Source organism: Triticum dicoccoides, chromosome 6A, assembly GCF_002162155.2.
Source record: "Triticum dicoccoides isolate Atlit2015 ecotype Zavitan chromosome 6A, WEW_v2.0, whole genome shotgun sequence".
NCBI classification, from domain to species: Eukaryota; Viridiplantae; Streptophyta; class Magnoliopsida; order Poales; family Poaceae; genus Triticum; species Triticum dicoccoides.
In genome coordinates, this window is record NC_041390.1 from 557,556,687 (window position 1) to 557,566,435 (window position 9,749).

Here is a 9,749-nt window from a genome sequence, read left to right on the forward strand (position 1 = left end):
ATTATCATGACGGATGGAAAAATCAAAGAAACACACTGTCCTATATTATTATTAATTATTAATAAATAGGTATTAAGTATTAGGTAGTAGGTATAGCCATACATGTATATACATACTAATTCATTTATGACCTCACCAGGGTCTTCCACAATCAGCTGTGTGAAGTATCTTATTTTGGTTCAATTTAGATAGTTCACCCTCATCCCTACACTACGATGTCCCCAATGGATATGCATTGATCTGCTAAATTTGGATACCCCAAAAAAATAGCATCTTAATTTTTCTGGTACCCATGGCAAATATACCCAGTAAAAGGATCTTTGGAAGTAATAGTGGCAGCAGCAAAGCATATGCATAATCAATTCGGAAATGATAAATTTCGAACGTTAGGATTTTAAGCACGGCAACCCGAACGTTTTTTATGACAATTTTAGTTGACACGAGGTGGCAAGATTAGTCGGCAAGCATGGCAATCCGAATGTTTCTGATATCCATGACAAATAATATATCGGTTTTGCTGAAACTCAGCTAGCTAAGATTTATCTATGGTCTCATTCACGTTGACGTCCGTCTGATGTAAGAACGTGCTGAGATTTGTGCTGCTGTCGAGAAGATGTTGGGCGCGGCCTGTTATCTGTTTTTCTTAGTGTGCGGCATGTCTTGGGCCAGTTTGTCAGGGCGGGGTCGGCATTTATGTACCTGGCCTCGTTTTGTCGGTGTATTGTGCAGAACGGGGAGAGTCAAGGCAAGCATTTATGTACTTCTCGTGAGCTTTTCCTCCATTTGCCCACTTAGTCTTTTTTTTTGTATGTTTGTCTTGAATTTCTTATTTGTGCTATTTTTCAATTTTTACATCTCACAACCTGAGTTTTAACTATGCCTTATTTGCGTCATCAGCCGTCAGATCAATTTGCGTCGGGATTCATGTAGGTTGTCCAATGAACATTACACGCGGCTCGTTGTTTTGTGACATGTTCTTCAATTTTTTCTGATTGTTTGTTAACGATGCTCACGACCCATGATGGTTTTTGCTTTCTATTTAAGAAAACCTAAATCGACGGGCAGTGGTTGTTCATTCGACTTCTTTTCATTTTTAAATGGGATTAGAACTACATGTTTTCCGTAGGGTAGTCGTTTTTTAGGGGATCGCAACTGCATGTTTTTCAAAGGCCGGCCACAAACTGCAAGTTTCTCTAGGGTACCCGCAATTGCAAGTGTTTCAAAGGCCGATCGCACCTACAAGTTTCTCTAGGGTAGTCACAATTGCAAGTTTTCAAGGCCGGTCGCAACTGCAAGTTTCTCTAGAGTAGTCGCAATTGCATGCTTTTGAAGGCCAGTCGCAACTGCAAGTTTCTCTAGGGCAGTCGCAATTGCAACTTTTCAAGGTAGGTCTCAACTGCAAGTTTCTCTAGAGCAGTCGCAATTGCATGTTTTTTAAGGCTGGTTGCAACTGCAAGTTTCTCTAGGGTAGTCGCAATTGCATGTTTTTGAAGGCCGGTCGCAACTGCAAGTTTCGCTAGGGTAGTCGCAATTGCAAGTTTTTGAAGGCCGGTCGCAACTGCAAGTTTCTCTAGGGTAGTCGCAATTGCATGTTTTTGAAGGCCGGTCGCAACTGCAAGTTTCTCTAGGGTAGTCACAATTGCAAGTTTTTGAAGGCCTCTCGCAACTGCAAGTTTATCTAGGGTAGTCGCAGTTGCAACTTTTTAGGGTGGTCGCAACTACATGTTCTCTCCCTTTTCTTTTTCTTTTTCTTTCGTTTTACATTTCCTTTTTCTTTTTTAAGTTTTTTCTCTTTTAAAAAATGTTCATGATTTTCAAAAAATATTTTGCAAATTTAAACAAATTTTTGTGTTTACACAAACGTTCTGAACTTCAAAAAATGTTCCTATTTTGAAATTTTATTCATGAATTCAAAAAAGTCCGTGAATTTTAAAAATGCTCATGCTTTTTTAAATTTTTGTTCAGAAATTGAAAAATCTTCCTGTTTTCTAAAAAAATTCACTTTATTTCATTTTGTTCACAAATTCAAAATAGTTGGGGAACTTAAAATAATGTTTCTGTTTTGTTCAAAATATGTTCACAAATTCAAAAATGTTCATGTTTTCAAATTTTGTTCATAAATGCAAAAAATGTTCAGGGAATTTCTAAAGATTTTTTCAAGTTTTTTAAATATAATTTTTCAAGAAATATTTGAAAAAGTACTAAAACTGTTCGATCTCTCATGGTAGATAGTTCTTGAAAGTTTCATGGTGTAACAACACCCATCAGCTGTGGTGGCTTACAGCACGCATTTAGCATTGTTAGATCGTGAGTTCAAGATCCCATATAAGCGCTTTTCCGGCCTTTTTTTTATGACCAACGTGATACAGCGTTGCATCTGCCAATGGACCGGCTTGTTTTAACACCCAATGACTTGTGAACAGGCCGAAAAGCCCAAACGGCCTGTGCGGGAATTAAATCAATTTGACAGCCCAATAGACGCCACCCGCATTGGATTTCGGGAGCCTGGTTACGAGGAACAACCAAAAGCGGGCTTTGTCTCAAAAAAGAAAACAAAAGCGGGCTGGGACAACTATCACGTGACACCAGCTTACATCAGGTGAATGAGACCATATTATAACTCAGCTAGATTAGTTCTAGGCACTCCCATAATATGTTGAGTAAAAGGATCTTTGAAATTAATAGTGGCAGCAGCAAAGCATAATCAATTACCCTGGAGCAACTTTGAGATATTTGGAGATGCTACTTGCAATAAACGCCTGGCCCAAACCAATTGTGTTTTTGGCTCCAAACTCAGCGACGCCCTTCATCGTCTTGTCTCTCAAGTCAAGAGCAAGCACATATGCTGTGTGCTCCATGTCCCGGTAGTCGATCTTGGCGAGGAAATAAACAAGGTTGTCGTCTCGCAGGCTCAGGGTGGGTAGGCCAACGTGCAGTCTCTCGAATGCTACCGTACCCTCATCGACCACAAGACTTGGCATCAACACGGAAATCTGCGAGGAATCGAGCTCGAGGAGTCCCGTGTGCTGCCAAGACGCCTCCGCCAAAGGCAGCGAGCGGGCGTCGACCGCCATGCTGCATTTGGCAGCTTTCCAGCCATCGAATGTGACGGCTCCGTCCTCCATGAACGAGCCGTGAACGATCCGGATCTGCAGCTGGGTGTAGTGGCTGAAGGGCCCTCCGTGGCGAGGATGGCCGGGTCGAGGTCCAAGTCGCCGTGGCCGTACTCGGTGGCGTGGACGCAGAAGTAGGAGACGCGCGGCGGGCAGGCGGCGCAGAATGTGACCTTGATGCTGGCCTTGAGGTCGGGGCCCTGCAGGAGGCAGGTGGCGGTTGTGGCGTCTTCGCGGTCGGCGACGTAGCCGAATTTCTCGATGAGGACGAAGTCCGTCTGCTCGCCGTCGGCGTAAGCGGGCGGAGGCAGGGGCGCACCCATGGCTCAGCTTGAGATGGAATGCATTCGCGTTCTTGGTCTTTGGCCTTGGGTCTTGCGTGCGCTGATCGATATAAGTAGAGATGATCCGGTGTTTATGGTTGTATTGATCCGATTCACAAGGGTATATGTAAACCAATTATACTTTTACGCTTTTGGTAAGACCAAGATTAAATCCAGTCATTGCAGCCCAAGAGACTTGAAGTACAATCTCTAAACCCGAATATACAATCTCTAAACGAGTGAACTTTTTCCTTCTCTACTGGTGTTGTAATACATACTTGCAGTCTTTTAACTTTGATCTGAAGCCTTGTTCAGAAAAAGAATCATAGTACTAGGTACCAAATTTCTTAAAAATTTGTACCCCTGGGTCCTGTCGCAGTTTCAGAAATGTTATCAACCCTAGCAGGTAGGAATAAAGGATTGAGAAACCCATTTGCCTCTTCTTCATTAGCGCTCGATTTTATTTTATTTTTATTTTTTGCAGGAAATCACTCACATTGACCGGCTGAATGTATAATAAGACAAGGAATCGATGAAATAACGTCTTTGCCATTTATCTCAAAAGAATCTCCACTAAGTACTCCAACAAAAGGCAAAGTGCTGCCAACATGATAGCAATTTTCATCAAAGCCTAGGCATCATCGTCCTGCATACTCTCACTCTTCCGCTTCGCCATCAACGACAACCGCGCATCTCGCTCGAGCTCGTACTCCCTGTAATCGGCTCTCTTCAAGAACGACTGCCTATCAAGGTACTGATTCGAGCTCTTCTTGTACGCCCCCAGCTCCTCCTCCACGCCCTTCTCTGCCTTGTACTCTCCCCAGTCTTTCTTCGTCTTGTCCAGGACACTCAGCTTCTGCTTCTTCCTTATCTGCTCCAGAATGTTGTCCACAGCGGACGGCGAGGCACCCGCTGCACTGGCCTTCTCAACCGCTTCCTTTGAATCCGCATCTACGAGTTTCTTGATCTCAATATCCTTGCCAGCAAAGTCCCTTACCTCGGTTATCTGTTGGGTCATACAAAACTAGAATATTAGCCACATCATGTGGAACCAGATGCACAAATCATACCAAGTGTCACAAGTTGGTCATCTGTATCCACAATTATCAGGGTCGTTCCAAAGCTTTTGCCAGTTGAACTTAAGCTACTCTACAAGAATGAACACGGAACAGCAAGTAACAATGTAAAAAAGCAACAGCAGTTACACATTTGCCATGTGCTGGCACAATTTTTTAGATGGAAGCTTCACTTGAATTTAACAATAATAAAATATCTGCATGATGCTGACAGTACGGCTTTACCTCCACTTTCCCTCTTCCAGATGCAGCAGTAGCGGCATCTCTAACAGCTGCAAGAGCGTTTGCCGCAAGTTTTTTAGCATCCTCACTTGTTTTGTGCTGTGTCTGTTGTTGCTCATTTTTTGGGACTTGATCATTTGCAGAAGCCATTTTTGGTGGAAGGCCCAGAATGGTCATCCAGTTCTACAGGATAAAAAATGCAACTTTTAAAATAAAATAAAGCTACCATAAATAGAAACATAAAACATAACAGTTTGAGCATCAGCTTGCCACACGGTTAACTTAATACCAGAAAGATTACTCACATTTGTGGCCTTAGGTTTCTTTTCTTTTGCTGCTGTTTTGAGCTTAACCATCGCAGGTTTGGGCATCTTCGCAGGCAAACCGCTGTTCATTTTCTTCCACATATCCTCCACACGTGAGTTTGTGTCTGCCAAAAAATGAAGCTTCACGCCATGTGCTTATATCTACAAAAGCATTTGTGGAATAAAAATAGCAAAAATACGCATAAGGACCAAACAGGCATGACATGCTACACTGCTGTCAAAAGTTCAACACAGGGCATGCATCAGAAAACTTCATTGACATATTATAGGTTTAGTTATGAGAAATGAAATCAGGTGGCCTACACAAGCTCATGTTCACTTCACGATAAACAATGTTTACAAAAAGAAGAGTTCATGTTCACTTTCCTCTATTTCTCCTTGACTGGTGTTTTGCTACCCATGCCTACTTGTCAGTAACACATTAAGGGTCCAGTTATTAACATGTTGTCCTAGAATGTGTGCATTCAAACTTCTCTAACTTTGTATCATGTTGTATTGAAAATTATTTAGTCTGGTCATGTGAGACTTAACACAATTATGTTTTTCATGGAAAATATTCCATAATATCACAAATTCATAAAGTTTTACTAGCATAGTCACATGAGAATTAATGCTAAAGCTGCATATCAGATAGCACGTCCATGTCACAAATGGAGGGAGTAAAAGATGAGGAAAATTCAAAGGCAGCCAAATGGCTGGTGGTCACTGTTGGAGTTGAATCGCTCAACTCCTGATACTAAATGTTAGAACAGAATCACTCAAGCTCTACCCCCACCCCCTACTCACACATACACATGATACACACCATGGTTTTCAAGTCGATGAGTCGTTCTGGGGTAGCGACTCGGAAAAAGTCAAGCCTGCAGTCGCGACTCGAGTCATGAGTCGACACTAAGTTGAGTCGCCATTTTTTTGCGACTCATCGACTAGTCGACGACTAGTCACGCGACTCGAAAACCATGATACACACATGTGCTCTTTGTATTTTATTCATGCTTGAGAGGCTACATCCTGCCACAAGCTTAGTACCTTCTAAACACATACACATGGCCTCAATATATAGGCTGCCCAAACCGACCTAGCTAGAAACAAACTGAAGCAATTTATATCTGGCAGCATTGCTTAACAGCTAAGCCACTCTGATTAATGTCTGGAGAAACACCAACTTTATTTTGCAACTCAGAGAAGAGAAAATCAAACATGGAGATAAGTTAATAGTACAGACCAGTATCATGAAGCTGTTGCTCTGAGTTGTTAGCATCTCCAGAAGCTGGCAGTTTTTCATCTGCAACCATAGCTTTGGACCCTGGAATTGACATAAACTATATGAGAATTACTGAGTGCATGACTGCTAACTGGAAAAGAAGGCCCATGCTAACAACAATGTTTGTGGTTTGATTACGCTTTAGTTGCACTATCCGGCATCTGCAGAATGCTGAACGTTCCAACAGAAGTTTTACTCTTTTTGTTAAATCTTTGCAGCATGCTTTCAATTCAAATAGCATATATGCCTGTTTCAGAGTAGTGCCCATAAACAGAAATACATTTGGCTTGAAAATATAATCAAAGTAAAATCATTCATTAGAAATACTCAACACATTTGAAGGTCTTATATTTTGATAGGGAGGGAATAAATGATAAGGAAATTGCTGTGTACAAAAGGAGAGCTGCAACCAAGTGACCCCAAGGTGATCCTCAGAAAAAGTTCTGTATTTCAACATTTAGGCCATGTTTGGGAGAGCTCCACTCCTAGCTTCACCTCCAAACTGCTAGTTTTGGAGACTACCCAAAATCCCACCAGGCACTCGGCTTGCCCATCATTCATCTCAGCCGAAGCGTCGCTCACTCTCTCTCCCAGTCTATCACAGCAGCAGCGGCACTCAAGCAGCACAAGCCAAGCCGCTGCAGCGTTGCTCCGGGAACAGCAAGCCCAGCATGCAGTGCCTCGCGCCTCCGACGAGCACCGGGGCGCCTCGTCTGCGCCGCGCTCCTCCCCAACGCCGCCCACCTCCTCTGCCTCATGCTTCTCCGTGCCGGACGGCTAGCCCAGCCTCCCCTGCTCCCGAGCAGCCGCGCCGCCAGCGCCGATCTGGGCGTCCCTGGGTACCCCCTCTCCCTCTCACTATCCAGCTGGGCGAAGGGACGAACCTGGCGGCGGCTTGCTGGAGGCAAGGAGGATTCTCGATCAGCACTTGGCGTCCACGCGCCGGTAGCTCGGGCTCCAGATTGCGCCGGGAGACCACGAAAACGGGGAGGGGATCGGGGCGCTGCTGGAGGGTTTTTTCCTCTATAAACACCTAAAATAACTATCGGGGAGGGTAAGGGGGGCGGGGAGCCACTGGGGCCCAGTTCTTTTCAGCTTTTGATTCTCCAAAATCAGCTTCTGAGAAACTTCCCACAGAATCAGCCATCGAGTTCTTTTCTGAGATTGTGGTCTGAGATTATGGGATGAGTTGTGTGCTGAAATGTCTGCAATGTCCCTGAACTGAAACTGTGTGTTGAATTGCTTTCAGCCATCAAGCAAATCATCTACTCCTACCAAACAAACTTACATCCATCTATGATCTATCCATCCATTGTTCCATGTACAGAGAAGAACTAGGAACAGGGACGAACAAGAAGGAATAGAGGCTGCGCCCAGGGTGGCATTACCATGATCAACTACAACATGAGAGATTGTGGAGTATAATACATCCATTCATCAGTCCATCCATCCATCAATTTTGTAACAAAAAATTGATAGAAAAGAGAGGCATGGGGGACAGAACAGATAAGACAGGGAGGGGAGGAGAGGAGAGGAGAGCTCACCTTAGGCGACGGCCCGGGCGAAGTCCGGCGAGGCGGCGTCGGGCGTCGAGGCCAGCGGCTTCAGGTGAGCGGGCGGGACGGAGGAGCGGCCGGGGCGGGCTGTCGGGCGGCGCGGCGGCGGCGGTCCTGTAACCCTATCGCGAGCGCGAGCGGGGAGGTGGGGGATCGAGCGAAGGAGAGGGACTTTTTTTTTGAGAGAGAGAGAAGGAGTGGGACTAGTCGTGCGACTCGTTTTTTCTGGGCGGGCATCGAACTCCGCTCTTCCAACAGTGAGCTGATCAGGTGAACCATCTCAACCAAACGCTTTTGTTGTCTAATATGAAGCGATCAACTCTTTTGAACTCGTTGTTTTCAACTACCAGCGTATATCCAATATTTTTTGCATTTGATGCATGTGCCATACTAACTAATCACTGTTAGATAAAATCCTTATGTAAATAATTTATACAATCATATGCACGTCATACGCTAAAACATCGTATGAAAAGGTATTTTTTTTCTTGATTGTATATACATGGATACTTCTAGGGTTGTTTTTCTCATGGATTTCTTTGGTGCATCATACACTATTTTTACGCACCGCGGTCCCATTAATTTACGTGAAAATACTACGGTAACTTTGATCCGGAAAGAAAAGTTGTTTGCAACATACACTATTAACTGCTACAAAAATAATACGATAATTTATAAATCATAGACCTGATAGTTTTATGTACAAACATCATGATAGCTTCGATCCTGAAAAAAAAGTTAGAAACATATCTCTGCAACTCCTATGCAAATAACATAGAATGTCATGCAATCCCACGGATCTTACCTCAACGAACGAAAAGGCGGCTAGGATTTCTACCTCCCGTCGGCAGCGCCGTCGATCAGTGGCGCTATTGCCATGGGTGCGCAGTGGATCCCGGCGCTTGCCGGTGGGAGGACTCTGTTTTTTGGTGCTTTAAGTTTTGCTAGGGTTTGTGTCCAGCTCATGAAGACGAGACGGCGGTAGCTTTTGAAGTTATCGGACTAGATGTACTATAGTTACCAACATGGTTATTTTGTAGTTATCGGGCTAGATATACTATCACTACTAGGGAAAACCCTAGCAGTAGCGCTGGTTTTGTGCTCACTAATAAGGCGCTATAGCTATTGCTTAGCAGTAACGCGTGCCCGCACACGCTACTGCTAGGACAAATAGCTGCAGCGTTTGTTCACTCCCACGCTATTGCTAATGTAACTACTGGCAGCGTGTTTTCTCTCCATCGCTACTAGTCTTCTTTTTTTATTTTTTTTATTTTTAGTGTATTTATGCGCCATCGTATAAATATTGGTACAATACCAGTTATGAGGTTTACATCATTATGTCCATAACAGTGTGTCAAATGAAGGTGGATTAGGTTCAAGTGGAGGCAATATGTGGTGCATGTCAAAAGTATACTACTAATCCAAACTTGATCAGTTTGGACTAGTAGTACTTTCGATGTGCACCACATGTTGCCTCCACTTGAATCTAATGCGCCAGCACAAGCTATTTAATCATCACCATAGTCATTACCACCAACAATATTTATTTAATCACCACTAACACTAGCTAATAATAATCATCATAGTCATTACCACCAACACTAGCTATTTTATCATCATAGTAATAGTGTAGCACATCATCATCATCAAACTCATTTCTAGCTAGCTAATCACTCCTGTTGCTCTATCTTAGGTAAAATAATATAAAACATGTGTAGCTCTCCTTGATCAAGTTGGAGCATGCAGATGAACCTGTCTCCTAATCGTGGGTAGTGCATCTGTTTGCTGCCTCCTAGTACTTCTCTGCGCTTCTTCATCACACATTTGGTCCAATCTTGCATTATTAAGCATCTGTCGCTAATCTTGAAT

General features: G+C 43.6%; 1 protein-coding gene across 3 annotated transcripts; it reads right to left on the bottom strand.

Annotated features, from left to right (window-relative positions):
* Positions 1 to 3,950: 3,950 nt before the first annotated feature.
* On the bottom strand, positions 3,951 to 8,055 carry LOC119317893 (craniofacial development protein 1-like). 3 transcript variants are annotated; one of them, XM_037592391.1, is made up of 5 exons: positions 7,869 to 8,055; positions 6,286 to 6,366; positions 5,040 to 5,164; positions 4,738 to 4,917; positions 3,951 to 4,442 (listed from the first exon to the last, which is right to left on the bottom strand). In XM_037592391.1, the coding sequence occupies exons 2-5, from the start codon at positions 6,353 to 6,355 to the stop codon at positions 4,068 to 4,070; spliced, it is 750 nt and encodes a 249-aa protein (XP_037448288.1). In that variant the 5' UTR covers positions 6,356 to 6,366; positions 7,869 to 8,055; the 3' UTR covers positions 3,951 to 4,067. The 3 variants fall into 3 exon arrangements, with proteins under 3 accessions (XP_037448288.1, XP_037448289.1, XP_037448290.1); XM_037592392.1 differs by lacking the exon at positions 7,869 to 8,055 and adding an exon at positions 7,209 to 7,304; XM_037592393.1 differs by lacking the exon at positions 7,869 to 8,055 and having other exon boundaries at positions 5,040 to 5,201.
* Positions 8,056 to 9,749: the final 1,694 nt, after the last annotated feature.

Bases quoted from the DNA above. Each gene is read 5' to 3' on its own strand.
- LOC119317893 (XM_037592391.1), bottom strand. From the start codon at position 6,355: ATGGTTGCAGATGAAAAACTGCCAGCTTCTGGAGATGCTAACAACTCA. The intron at 4,918-5,039 runs GTGAGTAATCTT...TTTATCCTGTAG, and splicing joins AGAAACCTAAGGCCACAAAT to AACTGGATGACCATTCTGGG. The intron at 4,443-4,737 runs GTAAAGCCGTAC...ATGACCCAACAG, and splicing joins CTGGAAGAGGGAAAGTGGAG to ATAACCGAGGTAAGGGACTT.